The sequence below is a fragment of the Penicillium odoratum genome, assembly GCF_028828045.1.
Source record: "Penicillium odoratum strain IBT 22623 chromosome Unknown utg000008l_segment0_segment0, whole genome shotgun sequence".
NCBI lineage: Eukaryota > Fungi > Ascomycota > Eurotiomycetes > Eurotiales > Aspergillaceae > Penicillium > Penicillium odoratum.
The window spans coordinates 1778612-1800026 of record NW_026643150.1 but is presented as its reverse complement, the minus strand read 5'-3'; the positions used below and the strand labels follow the sequence as shown (position 1 = coordinate 1800026).

The 21415-nt window shown below is 49.8% G+C and overlaps 8 protein-coding genes across 8 annotated transcripts; 3 read left to right on the top strand and 5 right to left on the bottom strand.

Annotated features, from left to right (window-relative positions):
• Window positions 1–834: 834 nt before the first annotated feature.
• On the bottom strand, window positions 835–3163 carry N7520_010886 (putative NADH-ubiquinone oxidoreductase 64 kDa subunit; the record flags this gene model as incomplete). Its single annotated transcript, XM_057144819.1, has 5 exons — window positions 835–851; window positions 932–1663; window positions 1714–1864; window positions 1917–2257; window positions 2341–3163. The coding sequence occupies 5 exons, from the start codon at window positions 3161–3163 to the stop codon at window positions 835–837; spliced, it is 2064 nt and encodes a 687-aa protein (XP_056990573.1).
• A 626-nt stretch (window positions 3164–3789) lies between these two features.
• N7520_010885 (putative sister chromatid cohesion protein Mis4) lies at window positions 3790–9423 on the bottom strand (the record flags this gene model as incomplete). Its single annotated transcript, XM_057144818.1, has 4 exons — window positions 3790–8738; window positions 8796–8932; window positions 8991–9180; window positions 9261–9423. 4 exons carry the CDS (start codon window positions 9421–9423, stop codon window positions 3790–3792), a joined length of 5439 nt encoding a protein of 1812 aa, XP_056990572.1.
• A 361-nt stretch (window positions 9424–9784) lies between these two features.
• On the top strand, window positions 9785–10270 carry N7520_010884 (DNA-directed RNA polymerase I core subunit RPA12; the record flags this gene model as incomplete). The annotated part of the gene is made up of 3 exons (XM_057144817.1): window positions 9785–9899; window positions 9962–10193; window positions 10252–10270. The coding sequence occupies 3 exons, from the start codon at window positions 9785–9787 to the stop codon at window positions 10268–10270; spliced, it is 366 nt and encodes a 121-aa protein (XP_056990571.1).
• A 122-nt stretch (window positions 10271–10392) lies between these two features.
• N7520_010883 (deoxyhypusine monooxygenase) lies at window positions 10393–11481 on the bottom strand (the record flags this gene model as incomplete). The annotated part of the gene is made up of 2 exons (XM_057144816.1): window positions 10393–10918; window positions 10994–11481. 2 exons carry the CDS (start codon window positions 11479–11481, stop codon window positions 10393–10395), a joined length of 1014 nt encoding a protein of 337 aa, XP_056990570.1.
• Window positions 11482–13234: 1753 nt separating this feature from the next.
• Window positions 13235–13566, bottom strand: N7520_010882 (uncharacterized protein; the record flags this gene model as incomplete). The annotated part of the gene is made up of 2 exons (XM_057144815.1): window positions 13235–13464; window positions 13524–13566. The coding sequence occupies 2 exons, from the start codon at window positions 13564–13566 to the stop codon at window positions 13235–13237; spliced, it is 273 nt and encodes a 90-aa protein (XP_056990569.1).
• A 551-nt stretch (window positions 13567–14117) lies between these two features.
• Window positions 14118–14906, bottom strand: N7520_010881 (ETC complex I subunit; the record flags this gene model as incomplete). Its single annotated transcript, XM_057144814.1, has 3 exons — window positions 14118–14427; window positions 14493–14603; window positions 14671–14906. 3 exons carry the CDS (start codon window positions 14904–14906, stop codon window positions 14118–14120), a joined length of 657 nt encoding a protein of 218 aa, XP_056990568.1.
• A 286-nt stretch (window positions 14907–15192) lies between these two features.
• Window positions 15193–15858, top strand: N7520_010880 (F1F0 ATP synthase subunit f; the record flags this gene model as incomplete). Its single annotated transcript, XM_057144813.1, has 4 exons — window positions 15193–15240; window positions 15472–15619; window positions 15675–15740; window positions 15814–15858. The coding sequence occupies 4 exons, from the start codon at window positions 15193–15195 to the stop codon at window positions 15837–15839; spliced, it is 288 nt and encodes a 95-aa protein (XP_056990567.1). The 3' UTR covers window positions 15840–15858.
• An 819-nt stretch (window positions 15859–16677) lies between these two features.
• On the top strand, window positions 16678–21018 carry N7520_010879 (uncharacterized protein; the record flags this gene model as incomplete). Its single annotated transcript, XM_057144812.1, has 3 exons — window positions 16678–17275; window positions 17328–17498; window positions 17558–21018. 3 exons carry the CDS (start codon window positions 16678–16680, stop codon window positions 21016–21018), a joined length of 4230 nt encoding a protein of 1409 aa, XP_056990566.1.
• Window positions 21019–21415: the final 397 nt, after the last annotated feature.

The window sequence follows — 21415 nt, the reverse complement described above, 5'->3', positions numbered from 1 at the left end:
GCGCCTTGGTGTACCAATATGGTTATTATTCAATGGTGTTCTGGATAAGCCTTGATGATTGATTTAATCCAATACAATACATGCTCCAGGGCATTTGACCTTGACTACTATTTCTACGTACAATCATTGCCGAACAAAGAGTTTGGAAGCGCAAAGCCTAGATTTGAAATAGACAATTTGTATTAGGTACGTCCCCGCATCCTGTGTGCATAATGTTAAAATTAGCGTTTCGAGTCATGTGCATGCCTAGCCAAATTCATTAGTGCAATGACCAAACACTCAACATGCATGCAAAACTTGCTTTTTCAATAGGCATATCTTCGATGTGAACGTGGACATTTCTACGCACCTTAAATGCATATGCCTACTCTTTAGTACATATATATTTGGCCAGGAACGTACTGTACCTGAATAAACCACACACAGATACTATGTATATATGTACAGGGGTAGGTACTATACGCCACGGAACCATCAAGTCATACATCCGGCTACCTAAAGGGACATGAGAAAAAAAGTCTATATTGTATCGCAATATTCTTGGGACATCGGGATGTATCCGGCTAGGCTATCCAGATAAATCCGGCCTCGTAGATACATGCATTCAATGCTAAATGGACGCATGTTGAATATCAAACAGCAGGGGAAGAATAGTAAAGATCTTAAGTATACTCTGCGACTCTGAAATAGAAGAACGCTCAAGCTTTATCCAAGCTTAAAGACAACTTAGAGACAAGAATATTCTATGAGCATCGTAGAAAACTAGCAAAGTATTGGAGCCTATTGGACCTAGGATATGTGTGCGTTTGAAGTCGTGAGAATCGTGAGGGCTCTTTAGAAGCTCATGAGATCTAAGCAGAGAAAACATTAGTTAGTCCCTCTTGGATGGAAAGGTTTGTTTCGAAATGGAGAAAGAGAAAGAGATACATACCTCTGCCGAAGAGCGCACGCTTAGCCCAGTCCATCGCCAGCATACAACGAGTGCGGAAGCTGACACTCTGAGCAAAGTAGATACTCCGCCACAGATACATAGTGACAACACCACCGCTGAAGCTTAGTCCACCGAAATCGAAGATAGCAGCGTTACTGATATACGCAAGGCTGCCCAGGTGCTGGTACTTAAAACCGCGGTAGATGGCGTCGTCAAGATCACCGTGATGGATCTCATTGGCCTTGAGGCCGGGAAGTGCGGCGGCGATCTTAGTCAACTTGCGACCTAAGTAGACACCCTGCTGGTTAGCGCGCTGGGCGGTTGCGGGAAGGGAGGTGAGTTTCGTGTCGATTTGGTGGAGGAGCTCGGAGAGCTCGCCGTATTCGAGAGTTCCTGAGTGGTCCGCATCGTATTGCTCGAAGAGTTTGTCCAGACGACGGAGATGACTTGTGGCTTGCGGGAAGCGCTTTTTCACTCTGTTGGCGACCTCGCGCCATTCTGAGAAAGTGAGATGAACCTTCTCTGGGTCAAGACCCTTCTCCCAGGCAATGGTGCGGAGGAAGCGAATGATGTTTTCAGCAACGTTGTTCTGGACGGTAGAGCAATCACCAATGGCGTAGACGTCCCCTAAGGGTGAGCCGATTACGCGGAGATGGGCGTCAGTTTCGATTGCGTGCTTGTTGTTTTGGCCATCAAGCCGGTCGCAAATGGTTTCGCAGATTTTGGCGCGGGCTTGAACATGTCAATTTTATGATTCGGAAATGGATACCAGTGGAACCTACCGACTCCAGTAGACCACAAACAAAATGCGGTAGGAATCTCTTTGATAACCTCCTTGCCATCTTCCATCTGACTGAAAAGGACTCGATCATCCCTGACCTCCTTAACGCGGGCACCGGTTAACACCTCGACACCATCACGAGCGAAGCGGCTCTGTAAGATGTCAGCTTTTTCACGCCTTATTCACTCAAGTGGTAGAAATCACCTCGGCATATTTAGAAAGGGCCTCATCGTAAGTATTCAAGATATGAGTTCGGCTCTGGATGATATGCACAGAGATTTCATTCCGCACGATTTTGGGGAATGAGTGCAGCAGGTCCTCATTGAGCAGATCGAACAATTCAGCAGCAAACTCGACTCCGGTCGGGCCACCCCCACACACCACAAATGACAGCAAGCGCCTGCGCTCCTCATCAGAAGTGGTAGGCAGACAGGCCATTTCCATGTTATCCAGGACCTGGTTTTTGATCCGACGAGCATCGTCGATAGTCTTCAAGAAGCTGCAGTGTTCAAGACCCTTCACACCATGGGGATTTGTGATACAGCCTATGAAGATCCAAGGTTAGTCTCTGAAATGGTAGTAGCTTCATCACCAGTGTCCAAATAAAGCATTAGGAAATCGAACGCACCAACACCAATAACAAGCTTGTCGTATGGGAGATAGAAGTTCCTCTTATTCCCATCCCTATCGACCTGTGAGACCTCAACCAGTTTCTCTGAGAAGTCGACATCCGTAGCCTCAGCCTTCAAGAAATGTCCGTTCACACGATCAATAATCCGGCGGACCGGTTCCACAAGCGAGCGAAGACCCAAGGTGCCCACCGTAGCAGAGGGCAACATGGGGGTAAACAGGAAGTAATTGGTGGGAGAAACCACTGTGACATGGTAATCGCCGGGGTTCAGGTTCTTCAGCAACGCAATGCTACCCCAGCCTGTACCCAAAATCACCAAGCGAGGCTTATCCTTTTGTGTGAGCATTGCCTCAGAGTCATAATCACCAACCAGGTAGTCAGCAATGGGCAAGTTCTTAGGGCCTCCGTGACGAGGGTTCAACGCCAACTCCGATACAGGGATATCCTCCGCAGTGGGCGTCTCACGGTATGTGCTGGCATCATAGATGAAGAACCCAACAACCCAGATTGTAGCGCCAGCAAAAAGAACACCGCAGTATGAGAAGGTCTTGCCTATAATTCTGGCAATACGCGATGGTTTGGAAGGAGGCACGGCACTTGCGGCTAGCTTATCGGACTTGAATCGAATCGCGATTGACGCTTTCGAGGCTGGGCCGAAAGCATGTCGTGGCAGGGGCCGGCGAGTAATGGTGTTCAATGAACGTGTGAGAGGAAATCTAGCAGTGAGAGGTCCTCTTGTGTTGTTCAATCGAGCCGATAAGAGCCCAATTGACCGCAGCGCGGGGCCGTCCGCACGACTCCGGAGCAACGCCGCGCTCATGATGGAGGAAGCTCAAGCAGTGCAGATCAACTGTAGCCAAGAAAGGTCAGGCAGATCATCACCTGCCTTTGGGAACAGGCAAAATAATCAAAGGTGCAAGAAGCTCAAGACAAAACGAGAGAATATACCGGAATCTAGTTTCAGGGAGTAAAACGTTCGGTAGCAAGTCAGCCTGGGCTCCAGGCGCATCAGGTCTAGCTTGCGCCCCGACGTCATCCTACCGGTCACGTGGAGTCGGCATTCGGCACGCGCAGTGGTCATCGGCTTCACCGGAGATTTTATAGTAAGAAAATGAAATTAGGGAACAATTATGTGTAGTTATAGGTATGAGATATATGATTTTTATTATTTACTCATGAAGTAGAGGTAAATAGTTAATTTGAGGTCATGAGAAAACCGTCCACTCTTGGATATGCGCCGCCCGGATGCAGAAGGAGATATGGCCTGCATGCACAACCTTCACGGTGTTCAGTTAAAGATTAAAATAAAAGATAACCCCCCTCCCTTCTCTTGAAAACACGGTGTAGCGAAATATAAAAGCAACGCCTTTGTCACCTGAAATGCAAATGAAAAATAGTGGTCTAAATGGTGAAGAATTTGGGCCGAGCCAGTCGAGAATATGACCATTAGTCCCAATCTTCGGAATCAGCGCTGGATCGTTTCTTGCCAACCGAGCCCTTGTGGCTCTTGGGGCGCTTGTTAACGCTTGTACTCGAGACGGAGCTTTTTCGTTTCACCGGACGAGGTCCAGAAGCTACCCCGTCTATGTCATCATCTCCCATGGCATCGAATCCATCTCCTTCGGCATCGTCGCCTCGGTCCACCTTGAACTCCTCGTCAATGGCTAGCAAGGTAGAGAACTCGCGACATTTCCTCAGCATGGCATCTTCGCTACTCAGTGAAGCCATATTCTTCGCGATGGCCTCCCAGAACTTGTCACCGGTCACGCCGTGCACTTTTGTGGCAGTCTTGTTGAGCTCCTTAGTGACGGGTTTGCCGTCTTTGCCATGGGAGGGAACTCCATAAAGGCGACGCAAGAAAGTCCGCGCTTCCCAGAGCATGGAAAGCGATGCTGCAGCTGTGGCTAGCGATCGCAAGGCGGCAGGATTGACTGGCTGTGGTATGGCGGATGGCATTGGTACAGCAGGAGTCATCCCCATGCCACCTGGAGTCTCGATCATAGGAGGACCTATAGGACTGGGAAAAATGTCTGTTTCGATGGCATGGGCAACAACAGTGCCGGTCGACGAGACAATGCGCTCCAGGGCCAGAATAGTGGGTACCAACTCGGCCAACTGGCCATAATCGAAGTGGGCAAGATTTTGAGTGATAAATCTTGTCAACAGGAGATGTTCCGGTGGATCTCCACTGGAGTTGAGTTTCTTCAATTCAAAGTTGACCTTGCCACAAAGATTGGCGAGGAATTTCTTCTGGTATCGACTATTGCTGATCTTGACGATTTCAAACAAGGGAGCAAGCTTTGAGACGTAAGGCCGAGCATGGGCACCTGTAGAATCACCGACGACATCTCGCTGGTATTGGAAGGCCTCTTGCACAGCCCGCATGTATTCCCGCTCGAACATCGATTCATACTGTGAGTGAAGCATCTTATGAGTATCAAATGCAATTTTGGCGATAGCGGGTGTTGTCGACGTTTCTAGAGAAACCAGAACACCAGCGCATTCTTTAGGGTGTACCAAACCTTGTCGGTTGATGCTTGCAATGAGTTCAATGGCAGTGAGGGAATAGGTGTCCTGTCTTGACTGTGCCACCTTGAGCATGTTCTTGAGGAAATGCTGGGCGATCAAGGCAGCGGCACCGTCATTATCGCTAGCCTTAAGCGATCCTCCAAGTCGAGTAGAGTCCTCTTGAGAGCCTGTGTCTGGCGTCGGCATAACTGATTTTTCGGACTTTCCTTCATGGATGGCGAAAAAGTCTGCAAAGGACCGAAGCACAATATTCTGCAAACTTGGGCTGTCTTCCTTGAACACTTGCGCAAAGGTCTTACGCGTAGGCTCACGGCCGAATTGACCCGGCCAGGATTGGCAGATAGAACCTAAGCTCTCAAGGGCCATGACCCTCAGCTCCAAGGGCTGATTATGAGAGGCGAAGGGAAGGATGGAGTCGATCATCAAGCCAGCCACGGCTCCGCCATTCCATGTAGGAAAAGAGTTCTTGAAATGGTTGACATACTTTTCAAGGTCGCAATGGCCTCCAACGCATCCAGCGATTCGTATATAGCTCTTCGCTCGCTGTAAGATAGCAGCATTAGCAGGCGAGCCCACATCAACACTCTTGTATTGCTGTAATGGCTTGAGCACGGACACAGTGAGCTTCACCAGCCTGTCAGTGTTCTGCAGAACGCTATTGATGGTCCACAAACACGCCATGACCTCGTTCAGCTCTGAGCGACCCAACTTGGCTACGCTCTTGAAGAGGTCATTCTGTACCTCCTTCAAGAGAGCATTATGGGATGTCGATATGTTTGGCAAGACGCAGCGATATATAACCACAACAGATCGGAAGATGAAAAGATCATCTGCGTTTGCAAGGTTGCCAATATAGGGATGCAAAGCCTCCACCTGATGTGGACTGAATAGCTTTGCATTGGACTTGGCAAACACGGTAATTGTTTGCAACAGTGCCTGTTGAAAGTCTTTACCAAGTGCGTCCGCATCCTCAACGAGGCGGTGGAACATAATGGACACCATGGCTTTGCATACATGGAAATTCATATCCGCTGATTTGGATTTGTCTGAAAGCACGGCTCTAAGACAAGTACTCAGTGAATCAAGGGCAGTCTCGCTACGCTGGACAAGACTAACGATGAGTCCAACTTGCTCTCCAAGCGCCATTTTGAATTTAGGGGCATCAGAAGTCGAATGAATGGAGTCGTGGAATGGAACCAGCCAGATTTCTTCAAAGGTCTGCCGGGCCAAGGCTGCTACACTTTCCTCGAGGTCACCAGTGCGCTGAAGAAAGCTATCGAGGATGGCCAACTTCAAATCCTGTCGAGAGGTCTTGTGATAAAGTTCTTTCAGCAACCCAATGCACCGCTTGCGAACGCCAGCAGTCTGATCAGCTGCGCACGCAAGGATACAGCGACAGCCTTCTTCTTCGAGCTTCGGTTTGAGCCCAATGCATTTGGCGATAAGAGATAATGCAGAATCCCGAACCATGGGCGAAGCATCGGTGGTGCAACGCATAATCACACGCATGACAGAAGCATCTCTGTCGAGAAGATTGGGGTCTTTCTCAAGCATGTAGATGACACTTTTTAAACTCCGACTGCGGACTTTGGCCTGCTCACTGGCAATGGAGTTCAACAAGACTTTGAGAATGGTGTCGAAAGCCTTCCCAAAGCTTGAGTTTAAGATTGTAAGAATGTAGGCAAAACGTCCGTGAGCATTGGAAATGGGATCGAATCGCCTGTGAGTCTCCAGCCAGCGTGAATCAGAGAACGATCTTGACAGAAGGACCACTAGCTCATCGGTCAAGTCATCGTTTTCCAATTCCTGTTTGTCTTCAGAGTTATAATAGAGCGTGCAGACTGTTTTTGCCCATTGAGCGAGGTAGTAGCCTCGTGCGCTAGTCATTTGCCAATTGTCAGAATTTCGATCCTGCGACAGATACTCAAGGGCCATCCTGTAGGGGCCCCGAGAGGTAATTAAATCTTGCGGATGCAACGCTCGGGCTAATGAGTCCTCAAATTGTTGCTTGAGATAGTCAGTAAGATCGCCGTCCAAGTCCTCCAAGGCAGGGAGCATGTGTTGCGCAGTAGCGATCAAATCGGAAATTGCGGACCCCATCCACCCCAGAAGCTCAAGAGCCATGCTCTTTGCTGTTGCTGAGCTCTTGTCAAGATCTGCAATGCCAACCATATGAGATGCCATGATTCGAAGAAGGAGCTCAGCAGCGGGCCAATCGGCTGACCCGAGGACATTGATCAAGTCTTCCGTGAACAAATCGAGAATATTCCGGAACGGCTGGTCGCCGCTCTTGGTGGAGGTCATTGCTCGCTGAACTATAAACTTCACAATGTACTGCGCACTGCGCATTGCGTTGTCATATAGTCTGTTAACTTTGGTAGCTAGACGTTCCAAAGACTCGTCCGATTCGTCGTTATCATCATCGTCTAATTCAACTTTTTTTGTCTCGTCACCATCACCCATCAATTCATCGTCATCGTCATCGGCCTGGAATCGACGTTTCGCATTAGATCGCGAAGGGGTTTCTAGGGCGGTTGTTTGCACGAGTTGGAGCACTAGCGCAGTGAGAAGTTGAATGTTCTTTCCATCTGCAAGTTTAAATTGTCTGGCACTTTGGCGTGTGGAGGGGAGCTTCTCTAGCGAAACCAAGATTTCATCCAGAATGAACGGTCGCTGATCTGGGTATTTTGAAAAGATTTTCGCAAGCACATCCATGACTGCACGCCTGGCTGGCTCGTATTTTTGGAACCCAACCGCAGAGTCCTTGTCGTTGTGCGCATTTTCGACAAAAATTAGCTTGGTCGCAAAGAATTCGGCCGCAGTGATAGTCCCTTCAGAGACATCAATTCGCGACAAGAAATCCGCGAAAAGAGTCAGAGCTTTCTTGCTCTGGTGTATCAAGCTTGCAATAATACGCTTCTGGCTCGAGAAAAAGGAGAATAATTCACTGTCTTTACCACCGGACCGACATTCCACCGCAGGAATAATGCAATGATCGAAAGCCTGGTTGAGAACAGTCGGAATGGCTTCAATGAGGTCTTCTGGACAAAGATCCCGCTCTGTCCGGCGTCCTGACATTGTCTGCAAGAGAGTTCCAATCGCAAGCAAAGCATTCAAAATGTCCTCTATCTTTGCCACCCACACCTGCACATCTGGTTCACTTGACGGGTCATTGAGTCTCAGATCAGGCGCTTGAGAAGCAATTATGGGCTTTTCACACAGCTTCTGTATCCGTGTAAGATAGTCCGATGGGATGTCCTGTAGTCGATCGAACGCAACCACTTTCTGGATAGCCTTCTGCAGGCGGCTGTGAGCATCGGTAGACAAAATTGCACCATGCACGTCCAAAGACCTTGCGTTCACGAAAATCGGATTCGGTCTGTTAGTAGTAGGAACAATTGTATCTTCTGCTTCGATCTGGTCTTCTGCTTCAAATATGTCCTGGAGAATGTCTTGTAGCTTGAGCAGAGCATCATTGGCCTCCGCCTTTTGGTCTCTGAGGCGAATTGCGCTTGTTGATTCCTCGGGCTCTATAATGACCTGCAGCCTCGGCGCTTTGACTTGTTGGCTTGGCTTAGCAGGTGTGGATTTTAAAGGCGAAGCCTTCACTGGAATGACCACGGACAATCCGCTAGATGAACGTTGAATTGGTTGAGGTGTTTGTGTTGTTGGAAGTGATTGGCTGACGGAGATTGACGCGTTCTCGGCAAATGCCTGCTGATTCCATGCAGCCGCGTTGTTCTTTAAGGCATCTTTGTGCTCAGCCTGTTTGAACTTTTCTGCGGCCTTTGGTCTGGCCTTTGGCGTAAATTTGGAAGTGACTTTGGAAGTCATTTTGGGAGTAACATTGGGGTCAGTCTCAGGATCTGCGATTTTGTCAGCAGACAGTCTAGGAAATCTCCCCGTGCTCATGATTCTCTCACATCGAAAGGCTATATCTGTAGAGTCGAGCATCATTCTTGCGAAGGAACCAAGCTTTTTGCGACCAAATGGAGGGCCGTTGAGCGCAGTCGAATGTGAGGATTGGCTGCGATTGAGGGCGGGAGGGAGCTTGAATTTGCTGTACAAATTTCGTTTAGACAAAGCAGAGATGAGCGAAGACGAAAAGTTTCACTTACAATTCAGTCAGCTGGTCCCCATCCAGCAATTGCTGAAGGTATTCACGGGATGTTTCCAGGCGACTGGACTCATCCTGCCCGGACTGTATCTCCGCATCCAACTCACTTAGTATATTGCGGCCCGCTTGAAGAACGTGGTTGATCGAGGTAGTGTTTGATGGCCGGCCAACATCGGGGCGTATGATGCAATCTATAAGTCACATTGCTTTGGTCAGATATGAAATCTCTGGGCTAATTGCTCCGGGGGTTGGACTCTTAAGGTTGACAAACCAAGACCAAAGACAGGCGCGCTGGACATGGAAGAGTACTGCAACGCCTCATCCACTGACAGCGGTCGGGATCGGTTTGACAGCGACATATTTGGTTTATGGGCCTGCTGCGACTGGGGATGGCCGTTAAGGATGACCTGCGCGGCGGGCCCATTCTGTTCCATGATGGGCGGTTATCGGAGATCTGGAAAGGAAGGCGCTAGTCACGAGAGAAAGGATCTGCTCGGAGCAGAGTCATGGCAGATGAGAGGCACATCTACAACATGTTTCGAAGATTTTCAAGGAAGTTATTGAGACACAAAAGGTACGGGGAGAAGCTCCTGATGATCATGGATTCGTTCATCATTTCATCCAGCATCCAGTACTGCCTTCCGCGACCGCCTTAGCGGATATCGCTATGGTCCGTGCACTCAAGAAAAAAAAGTCCATACCGCACAGCATTTGGATCGGACCTAGGTCCTGCAATATCTAACTTGAAAGAATCACATAGCTGCCCCTTGAGCTACTCTCGGTATCATTTTCGCCATGTCTGTCATTGGGTCTTTGATTTTCTGTACGGATTGCGGCAATCTGCTGCGCGAGTCCACTGGTGATGCCAATGCGATTCTGCACTGCAATGTCTGCGGAACTAGGAACAAGGGTAAGCAGTCCAATTGGGCCTTGGAAGCACCCCTTTAGACACAACATCTAATCTGCTGCTAGACACAATCCCGCAAACCATCATCTCGGAATCCAAGCCCTCCGCGTTCCCCTCCGCGTTAAGAGCTAAGCGCTCTGCCGTCCAAGAGCTTTCCGCCGAAGACCGAAGGACCGAGGCCATTGCTCAGGAACAATGCCCCAAGTGCGGAAGAAAGGAGATGTTCTACACCACTGTTCAGCTTCGCAGTGCTGATGAAGGAAGTACCGTTTTCTATCGGTGTGTGTGCGGTCACAAGTATGTCAACTCAATCTCCGTCGCAATATTGTTACCAGTTACTAATCTTCATTCACAGGGAAACCAAGAACAACTAAGCGAGGGGGAAACAGGCTGTACAAACTTGAAAAGTGTCTATGTTTGGCTGTATAACAGAGCGCGATAAGAGTATCAAAATAACGACGTGACGACTTTTTTATTCTATCCTTCCCAAGTTCCCTTATGCTGCAGAAACGGCAATGGCATTCCCATCGGGCACCAGCGCATATTCAACTTGGCCACTCTTCTCAAACTCTGCCATGTCAAGCGCCACGATCACACTATCCCGCACAACCTGCTCAGGGTCATTCAGGAACTTCTTCAGGGTGGCCTCCACACCTTCCTCGTCACCCAAGCTACCAAGTGCCTCGGCGGCCTCGTGTCGCACCATACCAACCTCTTGCAGGTCACCTAAGCATTCTGTTAGACAAGGAATGGAGGCGGGGTGGCAGAGCTGTCCAAAAACAAAGGCAACTTCATGACGGAACAGAGCAGAAGGGTCCTTGAGACCCTTGGCCAGCGCGTTCACAGCGCCGACTGCTGTGGGGAGGTCTGGGGGCGATGCAAGGTCACGAAGTCCAAACATAGCCCGGTATCTTTGGAAGAGAGGAAGTTCTGTGTCCATCAATGTTTTCTCCAGTTCGGGGATTGAGGGCTCGTTGTTTTGCAGAGGCATTGGGGGAGCAGGGTCGATAGAGGTAAAATCACTGCCAAATGAATAAAATTAGCAAATCCTGTGGGAAATACTATAAGGAACGTGGTTTAAGTCGTAGCAATCGTACCTAGCCTTGAGATTCTCCGCCTTCTTCGCCTCAGAGTTCTCCCACAGAATGCGATCAACTGCGATATCACAGGTCTCGCGGACAATTTCCAATTCATTCGCATCGTCCCGCAGCTTCTTCAGAAGTTCCAGGCTGTCGGAATATCCCAAGGCACCGAGAGCCTCAGCGGCCTCGTGGCGACACATCGCATCCTCCTCGACATCCTTAACAACGTGCTGCAGGTACGAGAGAGAGTCGCGGTTCTTGGTTTGGCCCAGGCAGTATGCAAGCTCGTGCTTGAGGAGAGCCGATTGAGAAGCGAAACCGGCGGCGATCGCTTGGATAGCGGGGAGGGTCTTCTCGGTGGGAGGCTGCAGACAGGCCAGGTGCTTAAGGGAGAACAGCGCGCGGAAGCGCCGAGCGAGGGGCTCGGTTTCGGAGACAAGGACCTTGCGGAGGGTCAGGACGGTCTCGTCGATGCCCTCAGTTTCAGTTGCAGAAGGTGCCATTATGAGTATTGTGTGGGAATAGAGATGAAAAAAATTGTGAACGAAAAGGTTGCGATCTTTGTGATCTTATCGGAGTTAATTTTTAGAGTGGGGTGGCGGGGCTGCGACGATTCGGGTTTGATTGATCCGCGCAAATTCTACTTAGCAGACTGTACTGTTTCCGAGGACTTTATGCCGCTCACATCCTATTAAAATTAGCCTTTTTGTAGTATATCGGAATCATGAAAAGGATCTTGACTGATCTCCAGAACTTTGGAGGGTCTAACTTCCTCTGTATGGCTCAACATATTGTATACCACAAAGATCCATGGATAGCGGATATGTATTCCGTGCCTACGATACATGTATGTAAAGATCGAAGACATCCAGAGCAACATTGAAACTACAATATTGGTAAGATATACCACGGTCTACGAATAGTCAAAATTAGATCAATCCGGGTCAAACTGCTGTTTATAATCGGATATTGTTAATCGTGTGGCGGGTTATAAATCTTCATGATAGGTTGTCTATAGCATTTTGTCCATCCGAATATTGTGTGGATGCCAATCTCTTTCCGAGGTTCTCAAACGAATCTTGGAGATACGAATTCGATTGAAAAGATTGACTGAATACTTGGAAGAAGGAGAAGAAAAACATAAATTATTGGACTTTCTCCAAAGTGCAAAATGGATTGATAAAGTAGTTAAGACCTGAGGGAAAGACTTGTTTTCCTTCCTTTACACGGTCATGATCCTCTTCATCGCCCTCATTTCCCGTATTTCCCACTTCTTTTCCCTCTCTATCATGTCCTTTATCTCCCGCTCCCACACTGTCTCCATCTACTCCATCTCCTCCTTCAACAATTTTATCCTTTGTATTGTCATCGTCATCCTATTCATCTACCCTTTCCTCTCTATCTCCACCATCCGCTTTATCTCCTCTTTTCACTCCATAACCGCCTTCTCCGTCTTCTCCGCAAGCGCCTCAAAATACGAGGATGCTGTATCAAAAAGGGTAGTCGGTAGCCTCGATCGTGACAGTGTCTCAATTGACACATTTTCGCTCACAGAAGACGATAGAGGCCAATGTATCACATCCCAAGTAGAATCTTGATCCTTGACAAGTGATCCTAGCCGGCCCCAGTAAGGTATATATGTAGATAGCGCATATAGAGAGCTTCTAGCACTTGAGCCTGGCCGGTTTAGATTCCGGATTCAATACTGGACGTTCTCCTACTTGGCGTCCTGGCGTCTCAAGAGGGTTACCCGTACTTCCCTTATGGGGAATATAGTTCATGATGATGAAAGGGCCCAGCTCTGATAACGTCCCTTTTGCCTTGCCCCAGCGAAAGACGTAAGGCACCGGGATTATATCTGAAGTGTTGTCCAACATAACTTGCAGATAATTGAAGAAACTCTGCAAGATTTTCTAGTGATTTTTTGGATGAATTGTTGTGGTGATTGGAAAAAAAGTACTACATCACATTACAATAGTGAAGGTATTCTCGAAATAACAATAGCACCAATAGCCCCTGTTGCATATACTTCTCATTAGATATGTCACATAATATCGTCCACGTAGTGTATAAGCTATTAGTGCTGTCAACTAGGTAGGCTACCTGGAAATTGGTTGCCTTGATACTATAGTTCACCGTAGCGGTAACCCGCAAATTCTACATCCCAGTATGGGCAGAGAAAGTTTACCACAGCGAGAATGGTAATTTACATTTTATTTTCAAAGAAAACTTCACATGATAACGGGAACATTTACATCACATCAGATAGTCGTAAATCTCACCCTGAGATTCCAGCTGTCCTTCCTTGTGCATACGGTCTTTGAACTTGTCTTCATCCTTCATGTGATCCTTGTCAGCCTCCTCTTGTGAAGTCTTGGTGGGGTCATTGGCTTCATGCTCATATTCTTCGTCTTTATCTTCACTCTTATGAGGATGAAAAATTCTGTCAAAGAAGCTTTCGTGTTGATGGATAGGGCCGGTATGTTCTACATAATATCAGCCTCCGTAGGGTTAAAATATCTACCGAGTGGTCGGACGTGCTCACTGTCAGCCATAATGTCTGTTGGATCAACACCAATATAATTCATTGAATATAAATTTGAACTTTGAAAAGGGGAAGAGGCGGGGAAAATCCCAACTATATAGGTTGCAGCCGAGAAAATAATGGAACGATGCCGTCATCAACCAAACATCCTAGCCTACCAAGAGGTATGCCTCGTGGCAACTTTCTTATTATAGGTCACCATAACAGTGAGCGCATCATCGACTGGATTCCAATGCCCTGGGTGAGGTAAACGTGGAATTTGAGCGGTTCCTAAGGTAGCTTAATGGACTTCTAACGTTAATAAGAACCATATGTTGGCTTGGCTTTCGTGGTGAAAAGCTTCCTGATCAAGCTATTTCAACGTGATGTCGGATGATTCTCCGTTTGCCAGTTTGCCAATGCAATATTGGCTAAGGGCATGTTCAAGGGGCTCTGAATATGGCTACGAGACGCTTTTAGGCATATAGGAAAGAGCCCTACTGTAGCAAATTGTGATCCGCTGAGCAACCTCGTTTAAACGTAATCCTGCAACATGAAAAAACTTGACTTAAAAGTAAAACCTGCATTTATATGTACATAATACCAAAACAGCACTCATTTGGTCTTGATGTGCTTGAGCTTCTTGGGCTCGAAAACGAAGTTGTTCGCATAAGCCTTGGGGGTGAAGCGGCGCTCATTGGGCTCCTGAACGAAGTATTCATAGCCCTGCTTCTGGGCAAAGGCAATCGCATCCTCCTTCGATTTGAACTTAAGGTTGGTTCCCTGCATGGCATCCGCAGACGACTGCCATCCCATCAGAGGGTTTTCCCAACGGTGGCCCTTCTGAAGGATATCCCAGTCCATGCGCCAGTGGTGTGAGTGCCAGGTACCGGATTGAGTAGCCGGCTTTGCGGCACGGAAGATTCTGTGAAGAAACAGATTTAGCATCAGTCGCTCAAGTATTTTAACTTGAAAGGGTTGATATGGTACCTGACAGTGCGGGCCTGGAGGTCGGTCGGAGCACCGGAGAGAACAGCAGCGGCCAGAGTGTCACCAGGCTCACTGCCATCCATGACACGCTTAGGAACCGGAGAGAATAGTCTATATTGTTGGGAAAAGATTAGCAAGTGGGCGTATGCGAACGGAATCGATTCCAGGGAAGGCGCACGAGGTTGCGTGGTCGATTGTGGCCTCATAGTCAGGCTGGTGACGGGTCATAGCCTCGGAAGGGCTCTCCTTGTTGATCAGAGAGCTTCCGCTGTGAGTCGCGGTGGGAGCCTCAGAGGCGTTGGTCTTGACGGCAGGGCTACCCTGAGCGGAATTGGAGGCGAAACGGGCATTGACTGGGACAAGCACTCGAGTGCTTCGGAGGCCAGCGGCCCCTCCAATTCTGAAGAGCGACATGGTGAATGTGGGAGAGCGGGGACTAGAGAGAGGGTGGACACAATGATTGTGAGGTTAATCGCAGACCGAGTGCAGGTCACGGCTCCACCCAAAACGGTTTAGCGCGCTTGGCTTCATCCGACCACCCGCTTCCCGGCCAAAGGTTCTCTTCCTCCTGCATCATCAGTCGTTCCTTGTTCACTTGCGCTGCGAACTACCGTGAGTTCCCTTACTGGGCTTTTTCAACCCCACCGAAACCAATACAACTCAACGCGACCAATTTCTGACCACATTCAGTCCAGACAAGATGAGCTACATCGCCCGCCGTGGTCTCTCGACCCTGATCCCTCCCAAGGTATGCACACCCGAATTGATAGCTTAGACCCGCCAAATTTATTCCCATCATACTAAATACTTGAGTAGATCGCCTCTCCCAATGTGAGTAACCCAAACTCTCCTGTCGTGTGAGCCAGCGCACCTGGCACCCCTCCCGCCCCCGACCCTTCCCGAAGGCTTTTCTTGTGCGAAATAGCAACGATATACAACGATATTTCTACCCGGGATTAACGCTAATATATTTGTCAAGGCTATCGGTGCCGCCCAGGATGCTGCTCGCATGGAGCGCGTTGTGAACTTCTACGCCGGTTTGCCCCGTGGCCCTGCTCCTCAGGTCAAGGCCACTGGTCTCCTCGGTCGTTACCAGGCCCGCTTCTTCAACAAGAACTCCGGTGCTCGTAAGTATTTTCACTGTGCTTGTGTGACCAGAATATAAAGTACTGACACGAGTAGCCCTCGCCCACGCCATTGCCGGTATCCTGATCATGGGCTACAGCATGGAGTACTACTTCCACCTCCGTATGTGACCCTCGAAAGCCCTCGCCTCGATACCATCCGACAGTTACATTCATACTAATTACTATCTTCACAGGTCACCACAAGAACCACCCTCACTAAACTTGTTTCCCTTTGAATGAAACGGAGGCGGATTGAAGTATATACATCCTCCGTTCCCCCAGAGCAAGAAAGTGTGTAGGAGTTAGAGACTCTATTGAATCTCATTTTGTTTTATTATCAGCATTTCAAATCGTAGTGAATGGGATTGTCTTCGCCGCTAAAGAAAGACCCCGCTGTACGTAGTTTGTGTCGTAGATTTATCCGTATTTCCCATTTCTACCACCCCTGGCCCACTGAATATCCCACTCTTGGCCTTGACAGTACAATAAAAATCAAGCCAGGCTTAATAAATTGTTCAAATTCATCTGAAGTACGTTCATTTCAAAAGAGTCCAAGGCGGACGACTATAATTGCTGAGGTCCTCTCATAAACAATCCCGGGACTGCGCTAACCGAAAGCAGCCAACTCTCAGCTTCAAACCCGAGACCCATCTTCAACAAGCCCGAATACCTTCGTATTCATCATCCACCCTCGGACACATCTCCTTCTCCTCGATTCCCTCCCTCCTATCCTTGGGAAATTCCCTTCCTGGGTTGTGGACTCCTTTCCCACTTGCGCCATCTCTACCCAGCGACGCAACAAACCCACCCCCCGTCACCGAATCTCCAACTGCCCCCGGGACGTGGCCCGCACAACTCCCCTCTTCTGGTTGTGGAATCCCCGATCTTTCAGGGTACAACCAGTCAATCGAGTAGTTAAACAGTGGCGATTCTTGAAACCTGACAATAGGTACGGTCATCATCTTTCCCGATTATATGCAAGCTGAATCCGCGGCTGCCTCTCGTGTCGCATGATTTCATCCCACTAAGATTCGTTTTAACGGACCCATTTCTGACACATGTTTCATTTTGTGATTTCCACAGATTCGAGTATTGTTATGGCAGAGCAGAGCAGCCGCGATGTGGTAGATCAGACCCTGTCGGGCGGCGAGCCTTCGCCTTCCGACGTTCCTGCGAGCACAACCGATAAGACTTCTGCTGAAGGGGACGCGGGGGAGACCAAACATATCGCAAACACTTCGCAAACCCAAGTAACATCTGAGCAACATTCCAACGACGTGACGAGAGATACGCGTGAGTCCCAAGACAAGCGAACTGGAGGTGACAAGGATACCGGGAGCTCTTCGATGGTGGGTTTCGTTGATGGGAAAGAAGAGAATAATCAGCTGAAGTGGTTGCAGGATGCTTCAAAGCAAGGCGTTGGACTGGTTGCCTCCAGAGCTCTCGAGCTGAATGGACAAGCGTCGGTGTCAGATGGTGGAGACGATACGGGTTCCCAGGGTGGTTCAGAGTCAGATACCAGTCGAACAGATGGGAGACATCACACAAGAACAGGATCGGTGAAAAAACCTTCCATCTTTAAGCCGATGTCTTTTGCGAAATTCACTGTCCCAAAGGCGCCGGGGGCCCCTGCCCCTCCCAAAGCGCCGGAGAAAGGTATTTTTGTATTATTTCGCTACTGTGGCCTGTTTTTAACAAAGATTATTAGTTCCATCTGCCTCAACCACTCCCCTTGGAACACCGCAGCCTAGTTCACGACCGCGCTTGGTTGCAAAGACCACCAGCGGCATGCGCGATTCTATTTCCAAGACCGGTGCTGGTGGTGGGAAGCCAGGCGGGTCGGGGCCAGATCCCAACCAAGTCTGGAATAAGAACCGACGTATGTTCATTTTGTCGAAATAAGCGGTTCCCTAAATGCTGACTATAATTTGAATATAGCTGTCCAGCCTCCACCACAAAAGCACTTGACCGATGAGGAATTGAAACAACAATATGGCATTCACATGACTTCCAGGATTCAAGAGGATTCTGGCGGCACTGAATCGAAATGGGCGGATATCGACGATGATGAAGATGACTGGGCACCAGAGACAATCGAATGGACCGATGGAACAAAGGTCACACTTACTCATAATGATCACCCGCCGCCGCCAGAGGAAATTGCTCAACTGCCAAAGGAAGCGCCGCCGCCGGAGCAACCAGTGGCGGCACAGGAAGCCCCTAGAATAGCTGCACCGAAGCCAACCACCTCTGTGGGGCCGAATCCAACGGTACTCCGGCTTGGAGCGAGTGCCGAGCGGCAGGCCAAGGCTGCAAGTATCTCATCTAGAGGAACAAATGACAGAATGCCGTCGGGGTCGACAAGTCCAGCCCCTCCGCCGGCGAAGTCTCCTTGGGCTGCGCTGCCTCCTGTGGAAAGAGTGTCTCCAGTCAACCCACCTTTGCAACCACCCCCAGTATCGCAGCCCCGCGGTCAAGTCGGTTATCCCCACCGAGAAGATGGCCACCATACCGCATTGCCTCCTCAGGAGATTGCGGCCGATGATTTCAATCGCACTTGGAGAGAGACGACTTCGGGGGCGCCTCGAGAACTATACAACTCTCGATCTGGCCGATATGAGCCTGTGGCAGATAATAGAAGACCTTCATGGCGGCAGGATCAGGGTCCTCGGCCCCCTGCCGTGTTACAGCGACCCAACCATGGTGAACACGCTGGTCCTGCGGAACCGTCAGCGGCATTCCAGACATCTCGATCGAGTCACCAAGAAGGAATGGGCTGGAACCGTCGTCGGACATCGTCGAATGTGAGTGGTGGAAGTGGAAGCTATGGTCGTCGTATGTCCTTCGGTCGAGATGCGCCTCCTCCACGATACAATGATGCTCGGCGAGGCTCTCATGCCAATAATATGGTCGATCCAGCCTTGTTGGGTCGTGAGCCGGGGCATGTTCGTGAAACTTCTCCAAACCGCCAACAAGCCGGTTCAGGCTTGCCTGCACGCCCATCAGTGAGTATGGGTAGTGAACCATCGCCAAAGGAGAACCAGCCGGCTCCAGTTGTGGTACCAGAAGTGCCGCAGGAAGATCCACTTGTTCTACAGGAGCGTATCATGAAGGAGAAGCGACTGGAAGCTAGACAGCGCCGACTAGAACAGGAGGAGCAAGAAAAACAAGCGAGGGAAGAGAGAATTCGTCAGAAGCTTGCGGCGTTGGGACCTCCACCAGAGAAGAAACGCAAGGATAGCATCGATAGTCGCAAACCTCAAGCGCCTACGTCAAATGCGCCTCCTGCTGCATTGATATCTTCACCCCCAAAGCCTCCTGTGCCGGAGCCTACAGGTGCACCTAAGCAGTATGGGATGATGAAAGTTCATCATCCGGATTCTGTGAAGAGAATTGTCGCTGCCAATGAAAGGGATCGTGTTGCTGAAAAGCAGACTGAGAAAACTTCCTCGCCTCACTTGCGTCGTGCTCCTTCACCCCACCATGATTCCTCACAACATGAACCTGCCCCTCCTTCCATCAACCCCCCATCCGCTGAATCTCATCCCCATGACCCCAAAGTTGATGAGCAAGACGGCCAGCAGCGAAATTTGAATGTTTCTAATTCCTACGCTCCTTGGTCAACTGCGCCCAATCTTCCTTCGAATCCTCCTTCAGTGAATAATCTGTGGAAGTCCTTGAGCAGTGACCGTACCCTCGGAAACGGTATCTTTGACCCAAGCCTTGGTGGCTTTCCCTCCCGGGATATCCCACTTCGCAGCCAGCTTGGCCTTGACCAACCCACCATGCCTGCTGGTCAGTCCTTTCCTCCTCAGGATGCAGCTCCGATTCCTTCTTTGCCATCGCCTGAGACCAGACATGTCTCTTACGATCCTCTGAGTCCTATTGGCCGCCCTGGTCCAATTGGGCCACCTAGCTCTCAAAATCCTCAGTGGCAAAACGAGCGAGTGAACGCCTGGAATAACTTTGGTCTCGTCGCCAATAAGCATGAACTCGAAGCAGGTGATAAATTCCGCCAGGAATTCAAGGAAACCCAGAAGCTACGAGAAATTCACCAATCCAATCGTGACCAGCCTGGGAAGCAATCCAACATTAAGCATACATGGAGGAAAGTCGTGATTGGTGAGGATGGAGTAAGACGCACGGTGTCTGTCACTACGAACGACTCTTCTGCTCCCAAGGCTCCTGCTCAACCCCCGCTTAAGCCTGCCGCCGAGCCTGTTGTTGAGACTGCTGTTGAGACTCCCGCAGGTCATACGTGGAAACAAGTCCGAGTCGAAGATGGCGTCAGGCGCCAAGTTGCTGTCCACGCTAACCATAACTCGAAGCCCGCTCCTGCGCCACCTTCGAATCCTTTGAACAGCCTCGAGACTCCCACAGACGGTCTGTCCTTTGCGGATAGCCACGCTCGTTCCCTTGCCAACGTGCCTGCACGCAGCTCACGATTCTTCCCCAACGTGACCGAGCAACCCAGGCGCATCGCAGTGGAGCAAGTCGAGGTGCACCGAAGCCCATCTCCGCCTCCCCCAGAGGAATATTCTCATCCAGTCCATGATAACGGCTCCGGTCGGCCAATGGTTCATTTCCCTCCTGCCAGACCTATTGTCAAGCTACCACCCAAGCCTTTGGCCGCTGCGCCTGCACCTCCCCGCACATTTGCGTCCATGGCTGCGGCACCGCCGCGGACTACTCCCGCCCCGGCTTCCACTTCACCTGCGATGTCTTGGCAAGATAAGATCAACGGTCTTTTCGGCAAGAAGACCTCTCCGGAGAAAAAGAGCGTCCTGGCTGTTGCCTCTGCCACGAAAGAACCTCTTGATGTTCAGCTGTCAGCTTCAGCAGTCTCTGTTTCTCTACCTAGCCATGTTGAAGTTGAAGTTAATGTGCAGAATGGTGATGGAGATCTTGCAGCTCGACAGGTGGCTGAAGAAGAAGCAATCTTTGAGGATCGCGAGCCAGGCTCGCAGCCTGGTGTTCGAGTTCCTCTCATGGCTCCTCCCGCAGCTTGGCACTCCCCGGCCCTTGCCCCCATTGCCCGAACACGGTTTAAGCATATGAAGCCGGTAGGAGTTCAAAGCATTGAAGTTTACATGGTTGGATCCGGTGATAAAGATCAATATGGAAATACTCGCATCCCTGTACTATTTCCTGGTCAAGAGACCGGTCAAACTTTGCTCATGCTTCGAAAGAATCGTTCCAATCAGCAGCGTCCACGCCACCCCTCTAACCCAAAGAACACTCGCAAGGGCCCCAAGCCGCGCGATGGATCTGGATCCGGGGGATCGACCTGGAACAAGAAACCCTCTTCGTCCCAGCAGAACAATGCTCCGGCCTCTTCCCCTCGTCACCCATCTCGTAATGCAACCTGGGGTCCCCGCGACCAGAGTGGCTCGCAGTAAGATGTCATCATCTTTTTTTGTCTTTCGGGGTTTCTTCAGCGGAGAGGAGTTGAAGGCGTCTTCTCCCCATTTCGGCTTCTATGACTGTGAACATCATGTCTGGCATCAATACCTACTCGATGCTCTTTCCAGCACTACCCCATTGCTTCAACACACACCCGAACCATGATTTTGTGATTTCTCCATGCCTTTGATATCTCCGTTCGCCGTGGAAAACGTTGAGTGCAGCATTGGAATACAGAGCATTCTCTCCATTCTCTATCCTTCCGACACCCCCCTTTCTACAATATCCCGCTTTCTTCATGTGTGTACTTTTGTGTCTCCAAATTTTCTTTGCATGCCCCGGAATCTGGCTGTGTGAAGTGGAGTGTGATTGATACCGAGGTTCCGAGGGCAC